The sequence below is a fragment of the Tachyglossus aculeatus genome, chromosome 11 (genome assembly GCF_015852505.1).
Source record: "Tachyglossus aculeatus isolate mTacAcu1 chromosome 11, mTacAcu1.pri, whole genome shotgun sequence".
Classification (NCBI taxonomy): domain Eukaryota; kingdom Metazoa; phylum Chordata; class Mammalia; order Monotremata; family Tachyglossidae; genus Tachyglossus; species Tachyglossus aculeatus.
The window spans coordinates 67,146,172-67,166,360 of NC_052076.1; the positions used below are offsets into that span (position 1 = coordinate 67,146,172).

Sequence of the window (20,189 nt, forward strand, 5' to 3'; positions counted from 1 at the left end):
TTCTCATTTCCATCATTTGGCCCACTGTCCCAGACACAAGTCTTCACGAATCTTAACCCAAATCTGTACCTTCCTTTCTGGCTGGCTTCAGAAGATGAATAGAGAGTAATTTGCGCATGCTTCTGAACCCGAAAACCACAGACCAAATTGTTTGGTTAAGCTCGTTTTGGATCGTTACAATACTCCGATGTCACATTTTTTATTTCTGAAGTAATGCCTTGTTAGAATGATGAGAAGAGACCCTTCTAGAACAGGGCACTGAGTTGCTGCTGTGGTTTTGGCACTCTTGATCTTGTGGGCTGTTTTCTAAAGATGAATTAAAACTGACCTAAATTTTTCCTAAATCCCGGGCAGCATAATTCTGGAAATTCCAGCTTATGGATTTTAGTTCCAGAGAATTAAATAAATTATTATAAACCTGGAGTTTGGACAGACGTCAAAATATATGGTTCTCCCACCACACAGGGAGATTTTTCTCAAGCTTCCTCAAGGTTCTAGTTACCAGGTTACTTTCCCAATGTATCAAGCAATGACTAGCTATTCCACTATTATTCTGATGATGATGACGACTTACCCAGCCAGACATAGAGAATCCTCTTCAGGTGGGACTAAACTGCCATTTTAGCATAGAGTAGACTTGTGGAGAAATGCAGTTGTTAACATATTGTTTAACAGGTTTGAATTGGGTGTCTGAGGAAAGTGGAAACAAAATCCTTCAATAGCAGTTATTGGGTACCTTCTGTGTACTAAGTGCACAGGACAATTGTGTATTTGATCACTGCCCCCGAGAAACTTGCAGTCTAGTGTTGAATCTGGACAGTAACAAATCTTTCATGGTTTTAAGACTCATTTGGATCCTAAATTTAAACCCAAAGAAAAAAATTTCCCCAGATCTAAGTAAATTTGTGTTAAATGAAGATTTGAGTGCGATGTCACCCTCACACTGCAATGTACTGTTGTAGGCCGGGCATTTACACTTGAAGCTGAAGTCATAACCAAAACGTAATTTAATATTGCCCACCTTCTATGTTCTTCATATTCAAGATATGCTCTAAAATAGCAGAAGCAGGAGACATAATATGATCTTTTTAGCCAAGGATTGCCCTTGTATTGGTTCTTGTAATTGGACTTTGGAACACATAAATCTAATAATGTGTAATGTATTCAGGGAGGTCAGAGGGCAATTTAATCAATTGTGTGGAAGATGGAGTGGTCTTTGGCTTATGTCATTGTCTCGCATTATCAAACCAGCCTTCCTAATTGAGTTATGCATCCACAAAAGAAATGCTTATTGATGTGATTTATTTTTCTTACAAGGCAGATGGCTTTGTGCAATTTTAGCTACTGATCTATTTAAAAGAAGCCTCCAAGAAGAAGGGGTTCCAACACTTTGCCCAGAACCGGGAGGGACACAGTCAGGTAGCACGTCATTGAAAAAAGACAAATCTGGTGTCGTTTCCTGCTCCCGCAGCTGTAGGCAAAACAGGCCAGCCGGGCTCCTGAAGCAAGACTTGTGTGTCATAGCCGCCTTCCTTCTTTATTGATTTTTGAGCCCTTCACAACGGGCCCTTTCGGGGAAGAGATCACAAGCTAGCATGGGGCTTTTAGAAAGCAAATGAAGATTAAAAAGTCAGTAAGCGCTTAGTACAGTGCTGTGCACTCGGTACAGTGCTCTGCACACAGCGCTCAATAAATACGATTGAATGAATGAATTCGCCAGAATCATCTAGCCCATATGAGTGGCAGAAGTGAAGGTGAAAGAAGGGGGAAAACTGTTTTCCGGGTCGTGTAATTCACGTTTGTTTATGTTCATCTCTTTCGACTCCAGCAGGCCTCGTGAGTGAACGGGCTCCTCGGCCTCATTAGGCAGTGTTCCTCTCTGCAGTTCAAAATCGGTGGTTTGGAAACTGAGAGCTGCATACATGACCCACCGTTACATGCCACCGGTCACCAAACGAGTCAGGTTGCAGGGGAAGGATGGCACGTCTGCCAGCATGGAGCTTGGTTAGTCCCACAGTTGCCACAGGGCGGGTCAAGAGTACCTTGGCAGGGAAGGGCCGGTCTGGGCTTGCAGCAGACACATAGGTACCTCAGAACGTCTCACTTGCCAGTTTCACCCTCCAAGGAGGTTTCTGGAAAAACCAGAATGGAAATTGGCTGGCTCAAACCCCCGCTGCCCCACTCATTAACCTTGAACCTGTCACTTCCCTCTACCTGGAAAGTTCGTTTTCTGGAGAGGATTAACCGTGAACGTGTGGCCAAGGTTATGGAGCAGGTACACACGGAACCATCTTGTTTGGGGGAATAAATAAACCCAGTCCTCTCCCATTTCCCTTCCCGCCGGCTGCTAGCCCAGAAGAAGGCTTACTGAAAGGCAGGGCCTGGAACTAGTTGAGCTTTAACTCTGGCATCTGTTGAGAAACAGTGCCTTCACAGCCATCTCTAATCTCTCTCTATCTGATTTTCTCTCCCATAGAAGCCCCATCTGTTAGTACACCCCATTTGCCCTTCTGGCTGCACCTCTGTAAGCACGTTCCCCACCCCTCAACCACACACCTTCCCAGCCACAGGCCAAGCAACATGTAAAAACTAGCTTGAAAACATGTGCACCCACACACGCTGAGGAGATGAGATACAGGCACCACTCCCTGTCACGGATTCATGCCCGTGGTCACCCCCCCCCAAAAAAAAAAAATATTAGCGTACTCACAGTGAGACCCTTCCTGCTACTTATGTCTGTGCACACAGTCACAATGGACTTTCTGACTTGACTTCGACAGAAATAGCCATAAAGTCTGTGTAATAACTGCCCAAAAGGACCAAAATGGATGAGAAAGGAGGGCAGCCCATTCATTCGTAGGGTAGTAACAGCGTAATCAAGCCATGGTAGGAATAAAGCACCAGCAAAGCTTTGTTAATGCAGTTCATTTTCATCGACAGTATCAGTTTCTGCAGAGCAGGATGGGGGAAGGGAGAGAGGCGGAGGAGACAAATAAATACGATGATCGGGTGGCACACCTAAACCTAAAATAAAGAATGTTTGTTCCAGAAGCCAGCTCACAGAAATAATTTAGGCCATTTTGGTATTGATGTAAAACATTATTCTTGAAACTGAAATAGCGGCTAGGACGTTCTTTCTGGTGCTAGTGACAGTTAGTGTCAAAAGTAACAGCAGGTTAATTCCACACCTTCCAAAAATCCCTTCCAACAATTTTTTGAGCCTGGAGTTGGCCACTGGGGGAAAGAGGAAGTTGGAGCCCAAACTGTCAGCTCTGAATGGATTCGGCATCCAACAGCACTTGGAATTTTTAGGAGGGGAAGTCCGTGTCAGTTCCTTTTCTCCTCGGCATTGACCTGAGACTTCAGAACCTGGTCCTGGCCGCTCCAACGAGGGAACAAACTGGCAACAAAAATCCTGCATGGGAATCAATGCCAGGACAGGGCACCGAACTCCTGAAGAGAATTTTTGCCACAGGTGATTTTATCCAGGTGTCCAGGGAAAGGGGAGGCCAGGAATGAACAGACGGTTCTGGGCGTGGACCCTGTCTAGATCCCGGGTACAGTGAGTAGCATTGTCCTCTCCCACCCGAAAGCTCCTGCCCTCTGCCAGCTGCCAATCCTCATCTCTGTGCCTGGGAGGAGACGCTCTGCAGTATTGCTCCAAGGGGCTTCCCTGGAATGGGATCTCCAGGTGCTGGGCCGGAAGAAGGGGGCGGCCCGGATCCTCCCGGCTGGTGGGCGATAATGGGGGTGAGAGGCCCTTGGGGAAATTCGGGGGTGGGGAGAGTCAGACCCCTGCATTTGAACAGAAACCTTCCGCTTGAATGAAGAACATGGCAGATGCCTAAAGGAGAAGGGGCCTCTGGTGAGGTGGGTTCATGTTCATTCAGATAATGGGAGTGAATAGAGAATAGAGTTGCGTTTATTGTGTGAGGCTTTTTTTCCCTGGCATCTGTTCCCTGTTTCCCCTCGGGGTTAGTATCCCCCCTCTCCGCCTTCCCCCTCCCACCCCCCAGCCCCGCGGTAATAGACCCTGTCTCCTTGCAGCTTTTCCACTGAGTGGAACCACTAGATCTTTTTCCATCAAATAACTTATTTTTCTTTCTGCAGATTTCCCGGGTCTTATTTTCAAGAGGGAGTCTTTTGCTTTTAGATGCGCTTTGATTGAAACCATGCTCCTGTGGTAGTGGAGGGGGGGAGTGGAAAATGACATGTGGCCATTTCCTATGAAGCAGCAAGGCAGAGAAAGAACCTGATCCATCGTCCTGAGGACTTTGTCACCACAGTTTCCTCTCGGGGTAGCTGCGGTTACTAGCTGGGGCCAGGTCCACCTCTCTGCCTGCTTCCCCTGGTCCAGCTCAAATCTCTACAGGTCTCGGGGGGCAACTTCCAGGACCATCCACCATTCAGGAGGCCCTGAGCCTCCTGGAGAATTATCTGCCTCTTCCAGGGATGTGTCAGCCCTGGTGTGGTTAATTCGGCAGGAGTGTGGGGGGCAAAGGATCACAGAGCCTGCAGGCACTCAAGTGGACACCGAAGAGCCCTTGGGGGGAAAAAAGTGGAGAAAAAGGACTTTAGACAAAAATCTGCCATCAAGAGAGCCATGGGGCCGGCGGCCCTGTTCCCCCTGGTACTGACTCGTGAAGGGCCTCGATTGCAGGTGCTGCACCTCAGTCCGGGAAAGAGGCGAGAGAGGGAGAGAGCTGCATTGGAGCCAGGCTGTGCTCCAGCCAGGAAAGGCACAGGCCACTGGGAAAAGGCCAGACTGAGACAGAATGCAGGAGGGTGTGGACGAAATGGTGGGGAGGGGAAGAGAAAACTGAAATCTTGGGTACCCCGTACATTTTTTGTGGGTTTCAAGCATTTTGTGTCAATACTCCGATTAATTAGAAGTGCTAGTTGGCCTGTTACTGTTCTCCGTGGTTGAGATATAGTCTCCTGTGGCTGAATGAACTGAATTTCACAAATTAGACTGTTCAGCTGAAGCATCGTGGGGAATCAGTGTTTGTTTTTTTATGCCGAGCTACTTTGGAAAACAGATTGTTCTGAGATAATTCTGCTTCTCTGAGGAGGCTCTCTGTTTTCCTGGTCGGTTTCCAAATATGGGAAAACAACAATATTTTTATTGAAGTTTGCCATTGCTCCCGTTAGCGAAAGTCAAGGATCAGGCGGGGGCTCCAGAGGCCCAACTGGGGCTGGGCTCTGCCTTCAGGGATAGTGTCGGCCAGCAGCAGCTCACGAGTCCAGTTGGCTCCTTGACCTTCACTTCCACTGGGCCTGCAGTTTGTTTGGGCCACGGTGGGCACCAGTAGTAAGGGGGTGAGCGAACGCTTTCATGACATCCTGGTCCTGAGGAGGCAGCGGAGGCTGCTGGTCAGATCTGAGGTCCAGGCGTCCCAGGCTTCCCATGGACAAATCCTGGTGGGCCACCAGGCCACAGGGGAGCAGCCAAATAGCCCCCCCCATGAAACTAACCCTGGGCCTGCGGGAAGTTGCCCATCCACCTGGGAAAAGCTCTGGGGTAGGAGTGGGCAGGGCCAAGTTTGACAGTCATCCCGGGTATCTCTGGGTATCTCGTTCGAAAGGTAATTGCTTTAAAAAGTGATTTAATAGTATAATTTGGCGCCTTTCATCTGTGCATATTAAAGCGCTAAGGCAGCATTCTTTAATTCTCCCAGCCCCCCCCCCCCCCGTGAGGTCAGTGTAATTATCCTTGTTTTACAGATGAGGAAGCCCAGGCACAAAGTGGTTAAGTGACTTTGCTCCAGGCCAAACAGAGAGGCAGGGGCAGAATTAGAAGTCCATGGACTGACTCTGTTTGGTGATTCGACCCCAAGGCTGCCCCTACAAGCCCAGGTCCTCTTTTCAAACCTGAGAGCGTTGCCTGCCTCGGTTGGTTTGGAAGATGTTGTCCATTGGTTTGGAAGATGTTGTTGTGGCGGGGAGAAAGAACGATTTCCCTTTGCGCCTCCTCAGCCCCCCTCACCCTCACGGCCGGAGCTCACGGCCGAGACCCCACATCGGGGATGCCATTAATTCCTTTGGGGTGGGGGAGGGCCGCTGCTGGGCTCACGCATCAATGGAGTCTTCTGTTCCCTTTCAATTATGCAAAACTCGGGCATTTTCTGTAGCCCAAAGACAGCATTTTTCCTTCTGTTTATTTTCAGTACTGTGACTAATCCAGCTGTCACTGCTGTACCGCTGTTAGCCCCAGAGAAGGGCGTGGTATATTAAGATTGTACTGTTCCAATACGATTGCGGGAGGGGTACAGGGGAAGGGGCTGGGGACATGGGGAGGAGATTTTTTTTTTAGACCTGCGGGGATTTTTGTCTCCCCGCTGAAATCCCGAAACTTTCTCTCTCCCGACAGCCATGCAGGGCGACGCGGACAATGCCCCCATTTTAGGGTCTGGGTCCCTGACTTGGCTCCGGGACTCCGGCCTGTGCTGCCGGGGAAGAAAACGGGGGGACATCAGTCGGGGTGCGCTGGGGCCGTTCCCCTGAAATAGGAAACATGACTCAGAGCAGCACCCGGGAAAGGGAAGCCGGGGTTAGGCCAATGGGCTGTGCTGAGTCTCCTTCCCTCGCCACCCTCAGATCGGCCATGGTAGATGGATTTTAAACGGAAAGGGGCTACGTCTTGTGGGTGGCTTTTCGCTGCTGATTGAAGGGTGGACTGAGTGATGCCTTCTCCAGTCCCTGCACACAGCAGATCTTAAACAATTCTCTCCTTACACCCTGTGCTCCACCTCAAAGTGTCAGCCGGGGCCGAGGCACGAAAAGGATTAGTGCTGCCATATGGCCAGTGCTTCCTCGTTCCCGCCTTTGGTGTTCCGTTTTTCATTTTGAAGTTTTTTTTCATGGTAGTTTTTATTATTATTATTATATTAATATTTTATATTAGTATTATTAATTATGGTATTTGTTTAGCAGTTAGTATGTGCCAGGCACTGTACTAAGCATTGGGGTGGATACAAACGAATCACATTGGACACAGTCCCTGTTCCACATGGGGCTCCCAGTCTCAATCCCCATGTTACAGACGAGCTAACTGAGGCACAGAGAAGTGAAATGAATTGCCCAACTTCACGCAGCAGACCAGTGGCAGTGTCGGGATTAGAACCCAGGTTCTCTGACTCCTAGTGCTGTGCCCTTCCCACTAGGCTACATTTCTTCTCCGGCAACGGGAAACCCAGTCTCGTCTCAATTTAAGAGTGACTGAGGCAGCACCCGAGACCAACGTGCTGGTGGTCTGTCAGGTCCCTCGCTTGTCTTCCATGGCAGCCGCGTCTTGAAATGTAGATGAGTTCCAAGTTTATTGAATTTCTCATAACCCAGCTGCTGCTCCTATAGCCCAAGGCAGATTGCCAGTCATTTTATGAACCCTGGTTGCCTTAAATGTTTAAGTAGTTCCCCCACCACCACCTCCACCACCGCCAAGAAGCTCTTTTCCGCTTTAGCGCGAATCTCTTTTTCTGGCCTCACACCGAAGTCAGCATTACCTACGGCAAAAGGCTGGGCGTCCTGAAGCGGGTGTTACGTAATTGTGGATTGGCTTTCAGCGTTCTGCGCTGCTTTCCCCTGTGATAGCATAATAAGGGCTGGCAGCAGTAATTAGATCTCAGAAAAGCCCTTGGTCAGCCCTGCCGGCTGGAGCACGCTCACAAGTGCTTCTGGGCATTGTGTGGAGCGCCAATGCCCATCTGAATTGAGCACTTTAGGGGGGCAGTGACCTTGTACAGGCGTGTGTGTGCGCACGCCGCCTCCCCCTCTCCCCACCTCTTCCCCTGTGATTAATTTGAATGGGACAACGGTTGTCCCTCCTTTCCTGCCTGCCCTAAGCCCCTTCTAAATTGTACGAGAGCACAGAAACCTAGCAGAGTCTCCTTGAAACCCAAAGGGAGCCGAGTAGATTGGTTTGCAAGTTCAGCCGGCCGTCGGTCAGCGGCAGCGCCAGGAAGCACGCTCGGGACTGAGCAGCAGACAGAGACCCTCCCGTTTCCCTGGCCCTTTGAACTTGGCTCACCTCCTCCGCCGCCCACCTCCTCCAGCTGCTCCAGGCCTCTGGTGCGTCTCCCGCTTCCCACCACTCCACACACCGTTCAGAAAGCCAAGAAAGTTCCCAGAGGGAAATAGAGTCAGAGTCCCCTCTTGGACACTTGGAGCGGGGAAGAGAGAGAGAGAGAGAGAGAGAGAGAGAGAACATAAATGAGAATGAAAAAGTAATGGGGAGGGTGGTGAGAGGGAAGGAACCTTGTTGGATTGTCAGCTATTTTCTCTCCTGTTTCACCGGTGATTCAGCCAGTCAACCCTAGGGAGGTCTTGGGCCCTGGAGATGAGGCTGAGGAGGGATGGCCTTTTTTTTTGGAGGGGTGAAGGGGCGGGGAGTGAGGGTCGAGGAAGGAAGGAGAAGAAAATAAAACAAAGAGAACTGAAAAGTGGGAGCTTCGCAGGAAGGGTCAGTAGCCTGGAGGGCTATTGAGAAGGCCAGGAGGAAAGCCAGGGCCAGAAGTCACAGGGCTTGTTGCCAACCATTTCCTGCATTAAAAAAAAAAAGTTGAAACTTTAGCTCTCCCCATTCTCCCTGACCCTGCCATGTAATGTTTATGGGTCACATGTCTTTGGGATTTTTGGTTTTTTTTTTCTTTTGTTGTTGTTCAGAGTAGATTAATTAAAGAAAAAAAAAAAAACAAGCAGCCAAGGTGGTCTGAGGAGTTAACTTCTCTTCCTAACCAAAATAAGCCTTTTGGGATCTAACAACTAGCAGTTGTTAGATTCCCCAAAAGACTTGCTTTTCCCGGGATCTCAACCTGACCTCTTGGCAGCAAAATCCCCACCCAGCAGATCCTGTTCGGAGAGTCACGTTCCAGCTGGCGAGAGGCGTGAGGCCAACCTGGGAGGTCCAACTCTGTGGCATTTGCTGATCCTCCAAGAGAAGTCTGGAGTGGAAACGCTGTGTGAACAGCTACAACCCATGGGGTTTGTCTCACAAGGCAGTGTAGCCTCGTGGAAAGGGCGCAGGTCTGAGTTCTGATATTTGCTCTGCCACTTGATGATAATGATGATGGCATTTGTTAAGCGCTTACTACGTGCGAAGCACACTTGCCCGCTGTGTGACCGTGGGCAACTCACTTAACTTCTCTGGGCCTCGGTTTCCTCATCTTTAAAATAGGGAGCCAAAATCCATGGTGGGTTGAACTTTGAGACCGTGGCCCAAACTTCACCAGTTTAGATACCTCCATGCGAGTTGGTCCAGGAGTGAATTTTGCAGGGAAGGCATGCCACCCGGACGTGCCCCTCCCCTGAGTCATGTGCACCCCTAAGCCCCCTGGAAAACATACACACACACACACACACCCTCTCCCCCTCCCCCTTCTTCCTCTCCCCTCTACAGGGTGGGTCAGAAGCAAGCCTGAAACACCGAAATTGGATTTCTGGACTTTCTCTCAGTAGGACGCGTCAAACATGTTTTAAGTTACTGGGGCACCGCTAAGTGAACAGATGTCTTTCCTAATTGTTCTAGTCTTGGTCATTTTGTGGGCCGAGCAGCTACAGATTGTAAACTGTGTTCTCCTCCTTTTAGGCTGCAAAGAGCACGTCTTGGACGATGCCAAGACCGAGTCCATCGGGGACACAGCTGACTTGGCCCTCCCCCCGGAAATGCCCATTCTGATCGACTTCCACGCCCTGAAAGACATCCTCGGACCCCCGATGTATGAAATGGAGGTGACCGTTTCTCATTTCTCTCTCTCGCTGTTCGCCTGGTTCGTCCCTTGCTTTGTGGTTCCTGACTTTGAATTCTTGAGGTTACTTGACCTTCTGGATTTTTGCCTTTGAATTTGTAACGGGTGCACCGAGACGGCTCCCCAGCCTGCTGCTGGCTGCCAGCATGGAGGCGCCTTCTGCGAGAGGCCGTGGTCTTGCCTTTTTCTCCACATCCAGGCACACAGGGGCAGCATCTCTAGATTTCCCCCTTTCCTCGTTAACCACTTGCTGCAGTACTGGATTTATTGAGCTAAGGGGGGAAAAACTAGGGATAAACTAATTGCTGAAAAACATCAGCAGAGTTTAGGCTCCTCCTGAGCAGGGTAAGCTGCCTGTTTAGTCCAGATTCTTTCCTTCAGGATATTATGATTCCATTGTTTTTATTTCCTTCAGGCTGGAACTAGCGCACATGCCTCCACCCATTTCCTCCCCCGCATCCCCCTCCGAACCGCAATCCATGGTCACGGTCTGCTTGCAGGCCAGGGCTCTGAGGCCTTCAGCTGAGCAGAAGAGAAATGAGGGAGGTGGTTGCAGTGAGTTTGGAGGGGACATGCTTGGGTTACATGGGGCCCTACTCTTCCCCAAGATGCATGAAGCCGTGCGAGGAACCAAACATCATTTGAGCGGCCATGAGACGCTGCAAGCTTTAGGGCGCTTCTTCCAAAGCGATTCGCAGATTTCATCCCCACTGTCCTGAGGAGATTGTCAGGAAGTCGGCTGCGAAGAAGCATGGCCTAGTGGCTAGAGCCCAGGCCTGGGTGTCAGAAGGACCTGACTTCTGATCCTGGCCCTGCCACTTGTCCTCAGTGCAGCCGTGGGCGAGTCACTTCACTTTTCCGTGCCTCAGTTCTCTTACCTGTAAAATGGGGGTTAAGACTGTGAACCCTCCGTGGTACAGGGACTGTGTCCAACCTTGGTTAACTTGTATTTACCCCAGCGTGCTTAGTACAGTGCCTGGCACATAGTAAGCACTTAACAAATGCCGTTAAAAAAAAAATAGCTCTCCAAGTTTATGTGTGAGGAAGTAAGGGTGCCAAAGACAAGGAGAGTTCCAGGTTGTTCAGGTAGTGCAAGGCAACTACAATTAGAAACTCGTACCCATTAGTTTCAAACCATTCAATCAGCTTTATCCCTCCTGCTTAGTTACTCCATTCTCCCACTAAACCTCAGCTCACACTCTCCACTCCTAGCAAACCATCCTAGTCCATGTGCCACCATTATACCCATTTTGCAAGCCCTTCTGAAAGCACATCTCCTCCAGAGGCTCTTACTGAGAAATTGCTTTCCCTTCCTGCCTGCTCAGCCCTTCTGTACCACCTAAGGGAACCACTTACACAACACCTGAGTCCCTATCTTACATACCCTATAGCATATGCACTAACTCCTGAATGTATATATTTCCTTTACCTTCCTTCTCCTCTCTGGAATCTATTTTAGTGTCTGTTCCCCCCCCACTCAACTGTAAACCTTTTGAGGCAGGGATTTATTTTTTCTACCGATTCCATTATTTTCTCCCTAACATTGAGTGCAGTGCTCTGCACACAGTAGTTACTGGGTGAATATTCTTGATTGCCTACAGTTCAGATTGCTCAACTGCTAATCCTCTGCCATCTGTGGAAATGGGACTGCAAACAATGAAACCAGATCACTTCCCTTGGATCGTGAAAACTTGGCCTGGGAAGAGGAACCAGTGAGGTTCATTTGAGATTTCCCTGGATTTTCAGGGTGTTAGAAGCAGATTTTTTAAGCTCTGAAAACAACCTGGTGTTGATGTGCTTTCGCTGTGACAGGGCTTGAGCAGCTCTTTGGTGGTCCAGGCTGAAAAAGGCCTAATCTTGGGAAATTCTGCTTTTACTGTGTGGAGATATTTCAGAACCTTCTGCATGGCGAGGGGGATATTACAGACTGTGATTTTGTGTACTGCAGTGTCCGTGAGGCTTTCTCTCCGTGTCTTCCGGCAAAAGACCAAGCATCCCATTAGATTTGGGGAGTGTGATTAGACTAGGGTGGCAAATGAAAAGAAGAGAATAATGCATATTATTAGAGTGTGTAGACTTTATACTTATTCCAAGATTTTGGAGGTGGGGTGGGAGGGGGCACGGGGAAGAGGTGGGGAGGTATTATTTTTGGAGACTTTGCTGAGGTTGCAAGCACAGGGACAAGGTAAAAACCAAAGGGGACTAGATTGGAAATCTTAGAAATCCATCACAGCGCTACTCAGTCCTCACTGGAAACATTTGGTTTCCTCATCGAGTCTGGCCCTGTGGTTCAGTCCGCCCACTGTGAATAGCCTGAATCTGGACAGCTAATAATAATAATAATAATAATGATGGCATTTATTAAGTGCTTACTATGTGCAAAGCACTGTTCTAAGCGCTGGGGAGGTTACAAGGTGATCAGGTTGTCCCACGGGGGGCTCACAGTCTTAATCCCCATTTGACAGAGGAGGTACCTGAGGCACAGAGAAGTTAAGTGACTTGCCCAAAGTCACACAGCTGATAATTGGCAGAGCTGGGCTTTGAACCCATGAACTCTGAACTCTGACTCATGAACTCTGAACTCATGAATCCATGAACTCATGGATTTGAACCCATGAACTCTGAACTCTGACTCATGAACTCTGAATTCTGAACTCATGAATCCATGAACGCATGGATTTGAACCCATGAACTCTGACTCCAAAGCCCGGGCTCTTTCCACTGAGCCACGCTGCTTCTCTAAATACTAAATACTAAGGACCTTATCCTGATTTCTTCTTGGAGCTTCACATAGAACCATTCCCTCTGCATCTCTTGGGCCTGTCAGATTCTCAAGTGTCAATCAAAAGCCGCTTGTTTTCCTTCTGCCTTCACCCATTTCTGGGTAGCCCACAGTGGTGGCTCTCCTGGCTAGGGCAGGACAGGAGAGTGAGTCACTGGAACCAGAAGGCCAGAGCAGAAGATGTGCTGGGAACTCTCATCCCTTCACTGAAATGACTTGTCTTGGCCAAGAGAGTCTCTCTCCCCTCCTTGGTTGACTACTCTCCTAGGACCACCTCTTTTCTAGGCTAGTGGCCTGCTAGCTTACAATAAGGGGAGGTGTCCAGGCCCAGAAGAGAGTGGCCCCAGGGGAAGGGTTGGGGTGAAGCCTTCATTGGCCATCTGGGGCCAATTTGTCGCCAATTTGTACTTCCCAAGCACTTAGTACAGTGCTCTGAACATAGTAAGCGCTCAATAAATACGATTGATGATGATGATGATGATGGGGCTGATCTCGAGAAGCAGCATGGACTAGTGGAAAGAGTGTGGGCCTGAGAGTCATCGGACCTGGGTTCTAGTCCCGGCTCTATCTCTTGTCTGCTGTACGACCCTGAGCGAGTCGCTTACCTTCTCTATGCCTCGGTCATCTCACCTGTAAAATAGAAAAATCCTCCTCCCTCTGTCTTATTCCGTGAACCTCATGTGGGACGGGGACTGTGTCCAACCCGATGAATCTTGGACTCATCCTCAGCGTTTAGGACAGTGCTTCGTACGTAGTAAGCGTTTAACAAATACTACATTATCATTGTTAAGTGGCCCCCGACAGAGGAGTTTCCATGATGTGAAAAATCGTTTTGTTCCATTGCCCCAGAGGGCAGAAGGGGCAAGTGTTCCCTGTGCTGGGTTGCAGACTCCAGGTCCCAGAGGGCATTCCCAGTGAGCTCCAGACTTGGTTTGCGGCAACCTAGGATAGAAAGTTTCCCCTCTGATCTGGGTGGTGCCGTCTGTAATTAGTGAAAATAAGATACAGCGTGACTGCCTCCATTGCCAAGCTCTCACTAGATGTGATCCAGCAGGGATGGCTTAGTGGCAAATAACTCCATTGATCCAGCATACCTGGGGGACTCCTTAAAGGTGACTAGCAAACTCTTTATTAGTGTTTTAAGCCCCTAATTACAGGGTTGGCTTCCCCACATGTTCCAGGCAGGCTGGGTTCTCAGCCTTTAATTAGGGGGGTTGACAGAGGTTCCAGATTATGAAAAGGTGTATTGTTTGACCTCTTCGACAAGCGCTTTGGTTCTTTGGGCAGCCACAGTTGAGGCAACGAACAGTCAGACCATGGAGAACAAAGGTCGGCATTATTCCCAGACCGTCTTTCTATTAATCCCAATCTCGGAAAAGCAACGACTGAAACCGGAAGAGTCTGTTGTTGTGCTACCCAGAATATTGGCCCCAGAACTACCACCCACTTTGATGTCATTTCTGAAGGAGGGATTGGAGCACATTTCAGATTCTCTTCAGTCCGTATAAATCTCACAACCCCTAATTAAAGCTTCAGGGAAGCTCAGAGTTGCCCCTGCAGATGAATTTGATTGGGATTGAAAGCCTTGATGCACTGATGAACCCTACCTAGATCCAACTGTGAAAATGAGTGTCCTTATTTAATTCAAGAATTCTCACCAGTTCCTCTCCTCCCACCCCTAAGTCCCCTATCTTTCAAGCATCCCCAGTACCTAAAATATCATGGATTTGTTTGTTACAGGTACAGAAGGCTGTTAGGTCAGGCCAGCAGTTAGTAGTCAAGTAATAGAGCTTTAAGATCAGGAGTACATTACCTTTCCAAGCAGCCTTCCTTAAAAATCATACTGGTTTGTCTCTTGGGCAGCGTTTCCATACCTCAGAACAATATTCCTGGTGAATATTTTCTTAAACGTCAGGTATTTTCTTAGATAGGAAATCACAGAAGGGAAATGTTTTGGGGTCTTTTGGTGTTACTGAAGGAAATACTTTCTGAAACTCTGCTGTGATTCTGTTGCAGTGTTACTGCATCCAGAAGTGAGGGAGTTGGGAAAGGAATTTTAGCTGCAGTTTCCTTCTGAAAAGCTTTTCATGGAAAGTGATTTCATGGCTGTTTGTTTGGTGCATTGGCAGGGATTATGGATTTAGTATCTAGAGGACAAGGAATCTTTGGCTGGAAAAAGTAGATTTTCAAAGGCTTTCCCGTGGCATTACAAGACAGCTGGGACAGTCTGCAATAAAAATTTGCATTCTGATTTGGGTGCACGCTGTGGCAAGGTGAAGGAACCTATAGGAAGAAAGAGTTAAGTTATTTGGGGACTGAAGATTTGATATTCAAAGATGGATCCAGACCTGAAGTGAGGTAGAAACATCAGCCCAATGGAATAAATTTGTATTTTTAAAATGCATTGTGAATAGTCTGCAGTTTAGCCTTTCAAACAAGTCCCCCACCCAAAGGTGACTTATCAATTCCTGACACTCCATTCAGTGCTCGCTCTGCATACTCCATTTACTCTGGCAGCCCTAAAGGGGCTGGCAGAAAAGAGGGTGCACGGTGCAGGTGTTCACCAAGCACCCAGAGCGTTACTGTAACTGAAACTATTGTCCTCCCGGGTCCCCCGCCACGCTGGTTCATCAATGCAGCCACCATTTCCATTTCCCTCCCTTTCTTCCCCGCACCCAGACATCACTCCCCGATGCATGGATTTTGTCTGGCCGAGACAGGGTGACCTTCAGAGGAGCCTGGACCCCCTGTCCCGGCCGGGGCATTACTAATAATAATGATGGCTTTTGTTAAGCACTTACTATGTGCCAAGCACTGTTCTAAGTGCTGGGGGGGATACTAGGCAATCAGGTTGTCCCACATGGGGCTCACAGTCTTAATCCCCATTTTACAGATGAGGGAACTGAGGTGCAGAGAAGTTAAGTGACTTGCCCAAAGTCACACAGCTAAGTGGCGGAGCCAGGATTAGAACCCACGACCTCCGACTCCCAAACCCGGGCTCTTTCCACTGAGCCACACTGCTTCTCTAGTTATTACTTCAGACCGTGGATTTGCGACTCTGCTTGGGGCTTGATTAAGTACGGCAACTGCTTGCCTCTTTTCATGTCGGTAGGCTCACTACACCCTTGGTTTTTGGGAATCCACTCATGGCCCCCTTAAGAAACAGGTCCCCGACCTGGAGAGCCAGCAGTCCAGGAAAATAAATTGCTGACCCTATTGCAGAGCTATAAATTAATAGTTGTAATGAAAGCATTTTGCCTCTTTAAAAAAAGGAGATATCCCAGGTGCTGCCTCTGTGGTGGTTTCACAGGCCTTAGACTGGCCCCCAAAGAACTTGGCAGACTCAGTGTGAGCGCTGCTGAATTGACGATTGTGTTATCATGAAGGATTCATATTTTTAAAAAAACTGTGATAATAAAACATAGCAAAGTAACGGTGAAGCCAGAGCATTGATCACGTGAGCCCGTTGTTGGGTAGGGACCGTCTCTATATGTTGCCAACTTGTACTTCCCAAGTGCTTAGTACAGTGCTCTGCACATAGTAAGCGCTCAATAAATACGATTGAGTGAGTGAGTTTTGTTAGCCCCAGGAATCCTCATTTTCTGAGCCTGGGTCCAGTCCCCTGGTGTGAAGCCCTGGAGCTAGGATGGGCCTACAGAACCTGGTGGGTTTCCAGTTCATGCCTTTGGACAGAGACTCATTTCTGATTGGGCTCAGTCATAAACCAGCCACTCACCTGCCATCTGGATCGATTTGAGGATTTCTGGTCAAGAGAGGGCTCTTGCCCTGCTGTGGAGTCTGGGACCCCCCTGAGGCTTCAGGCCTCTGTGGTTGGATAAAAGATAAAATCTGGTCATGGCCCTTCTTTTTCTGCTAAGCAGAATGGTGTTAGTATTGGGGAGCTGAAAATGAAATTGTGGAATAATAATATTTGTTAAGTGCTTACTGTGTGCCAAGCACTTTTCTAAGCACTGGTAGATACAGGGTAATCAGGTTATCCCACATGGGGCACACACTTTTAATCCCCATTTGACATCATCATCATCATCATCAATCGTATTTATTGAGCGCTTACTATGTGCAGAGCACTGTACTAAGCGCTTGGGAAGTACAAATTGGCAACGGTTTCCCTATGACCACTGAAAGCAGACTGTTTCTCACATGAATGGTAAAAATGCCCTCTTCAGAAATAGCTATGGGAACTGTCCCCTATCCTGTAAATCCTCTGGTAAACAAGGGCATTGGTGCTTAAACCAGATTTGGGGGTAGGAGAATCACGTCAATTAGCAGGCAATTGTGAAATGTCGTAGAGCTGTAGGGCAAGAAGGGAGTTTGTTTCATATCCTTAAAAATCCTGTTTCGTTTTCCCTCTCTGCCCCACCCTTATCCCCCCCCCCCCCCCCCCCCAAAAGAGATACTCTTAAGAGAAGTGCTTTGAATGCCTTGAAAAAGGAGGGCCAGATGATCTTTCATTGTAGGATCAGAAGTGGGTGTGATCTTGAATATGATCGTAAGTCCAGATAAGCAACAGATTGAAAAGGTTTTCTGCTTCTCTTTAATTAACCTGGTGTCTTTGTTATCGCGGTAAAATCTCAAATAAATAACTGACAGCAGACATCTTTGATTGGAGCTGCCCGTCTTAATGACAGATGGATTCAGGCAAATGCAGCCCGAGACATTAACTGTTCCAGTATTTTTCATTTTTCCTTCCCCTCCTCCTATCTTAATTGCTAGAAGAGACTGTTCAGTTGAGTGAAAAAGTTAGTGCAGCTAGTTGTTTTGGCCGTTCATGGTTCCTCCCTTTTTTGTCCCAACTTTCAGTCCCTCTTCTATTGTAACAGAGAAATCATAGTTGGAGGCATCCAAGGCCATTAGAAATGAAGTGTTGGAAAACTGTGGCTTGGACTTCTAAGGCAGCAGGGAGATCAAACAGAGCCTTAGGCTTGTTTATTTTGGGGCCTCCGGTATTATTCTGGCAAGCAGATGTTTAGCACGGATCTCCCCTCTATAAGGGGGAGAGAGTAAGCATCCATGTTCGGAGAAATTGCCCATCCAGCCAAATGATTTTTCCGCCCCATTGCAAATGGTGTAGAGCTTCAAGGAGAAACACATTTAAGAACTGGCTGTCCCTTCTTGAAGACCAAGGCCCTGGTTTGCTCTCCCACTGCTGCCTGGAGCGGGATCTTAAATTGGGAAAGGGAAAACCTTGTCTAGTGAGGTTGTGTTAGTGCGTTTCAGGGCAAGAGCATCAACCACCGGTGGGTGTTGGAGAACTTCCTGCCAAGAAGCAGCAAGGACCCGTTTGGGGAGGCTCAGTACATGCAGTCCTGTGGGGCAGACAGCGGTCTCAGCTTTCATCCGTAGCTGATTTAGCCAGCGTCTAAGCTGCCACATTCGACTGTGCTCGATAACTATCGCTCAGGATTCTAGCTTCCCAGAGCCCTCTGCTCCTACACAGAGATAACTAAAAATGAGGTCAGAAGACAAGAAATCTTAGGTTGTCCGGTTTAGTGCAACACTGCCCAAGGAGTGGGGCTGTAGCAATGCATTCATTTAATCAGATTCCATATTAGCACCAACTTTTGATTGCCTATTTTGTTGCAGTTATGTGCCCCCGAATTTCAGTAGTTAAGCTAGCAAGGTTTCTGCAAGCAGCCCAGCCTCTTGAGAGGGAGCCTAGCCATATTGTCCAACTCTTAAGCCAGAAAACAGGAGCCAAGGCTGTGGTGTTAACAGTTGTTCACTCATTTTTAACCCTAGAAAAAGAGTGTCTTCATTTCCAGGCAGTGTGAGGGATGAGGAAAGTTGGAAATTTGTGCCCAGAGTTCACCATCCATGATGTGCCCTGCTCCAGAAGTGGGGGCCTTTCATCTGAAGGCAGGACAGGGAGGGTTTCCTATGTAAAACTGTGAGACCCTTATGGAGACTGTGTCAGGTCTGATTATCTTGTACCTACCCCAGTGCTCAGTACATTGCTTGGCACATATGTGAGCACTTACCAAAAACCACAAATTATTATTCTGAGATTTGGGGCAGTTGTTTAACCCCAGGAGGTGGTATCCCACCCATGAGAACTTGCTAGATACAGTTGATGTTTTCAAATTGAAAAGTGCATAGTGGTGGGATGGAAATCCCATTAGGGGAAGAGAAGCCCAGGCAGCATTGTTCCCTCAGAAACAGTGTGACAGCCAAGCTGCTCAGACTGGGAACGCTTTCATTGTGTAGGCCTTGAAGTCAGGCTGTGTACACAGGAAGACTTGCTATGCCAGACCTACATTTCCCACCGTATTGTTCTGAAAACTAGGTCCCTGGGGCATAAAGACTAACACCTCTTAAATGCTGTTGGTGATTTAATCTCCCCCACCCTCCCACCCCCTTCCTGAAACCAATGCACAAATACATTAAAGAGAGTTTAGGAGTCACTGAGATTATTAGGCAGGATCATTCTGACATCTAAGGAGCTGAAGCAAGGGTTGTAATGGGTGGAGGCAGTTCTAGCCCCACAGGCCCTGAAAATCCAGGGGGGCTGGCGGCTCCTTCCAAAATTCCCTGCCTTTAAATGGCTGTAGGGAAAAAGATGCTTGGGTCAAGTCCTTATTGCAGCTGAAGGTAAGCTGACCGGGGCAAAATTAGAATGTGTCCATAATAAATAGCAAAGTTCATCCCAAATACTTTCAATTAAAGTTAGCCCAGTGTCTTCAAAGAAGTCTTGCTTACAGTTGTTTGTGTCAGAAGGTGAAAAATAGTATATCAGCTGGATGGCTTGTGAATTTATTTTCTTTTCCAGGTATCCGAGCGACTGAGTCAACCGGGGGTAGCAATCGGCTTGGCTTGGACTCCGCTGGGGGGTGAGATCATGTTTGTGGAAGCAAGTCGTATGGATGGAGAAGGTCAGTTAACGCTGACCGGGCAGCTTGGGGACATCATGAAGGAGTCGGCACACCTTGCCATCAGCTGGCTCCGGAGCAATGCAAAGAAATACCACCTGACCAATGGTAGGACGACCTCGGGCTCTGCAAGTAAAGGCAGGGGGGGGACAGGACGGCCCTCTCCCTCAGGATGTGCCGAAGAGTTTTCCCAGAATAGCTTAAGTGGAAATGTTCTGTGGAAAAGATAAGATACCCCGATGACACTCTTCCGGAAGGAACAGTGAGTCCCAGCTGAGGGAAGTCTGGACTCGTGGAAAGACAGAATACGTTGGCGAACAAAGGTCTATGGCGGCATGGGCAGTTACCAGCTTACTCACCTACATTTGCTACAAAGGGTAATGCAGTGTTCCCACTGCTCCTGGGAAACGTCCTCTGACTGGTGGAAATTCCTTCCCAAAGCTCATTAAGGGCAGGGACTGTGGCAGTTTGTTGTTGTATTGTCCTCTCCCACGTGCTTAATATAGTGCTTTGCACACAGTAAGCACTAAGTAAATACGATTGAATCAATGAGTGAATGAAAAGGCTCCAGTCCAGTTTAAGGTTTGTGATTGTACACCTTATTTTTACCTCCTGAAACAGGTCAAAGAATTACTGAATTCAAGTAAATACCATGTAACTACAAAGCTACAACCACCACCACCTAAATTCTGATGCTACTGCATGGAAAAGTTATTGCACGTGGCAGTTACTGTCTCTGGGTGGCTGAATCTGCTCCCTGCTCCCAAATGCCGGGGG

General features: G+C 48.3%; 1 protein-coding gene across 1 annotated transcript in view; it reads left to right on the top strand.

The window, feature by feature from the left end:
• LONP2 (lon peptidase 2, peroxisomal) overlaps positions 1-20,189 on the top strand; it is a 133,808-nt gene that overhangs the window by 110,107 nt on the left and 3,512 nt on the right. The window contains exons 12-13 of the mRNA XM_038754902.1: positions 9,584-9,726; positions 19,313-19,520. Of these exons, the coding sequence (XP_038610830.1) occupies positions 9,584-9,726; positions 19,313-19,520 (351 nt within the window). The remainder of the gene's footprint in view (positions 1-9,583; positions 9,727-19,312; positions 19,521-20,189) is intronic.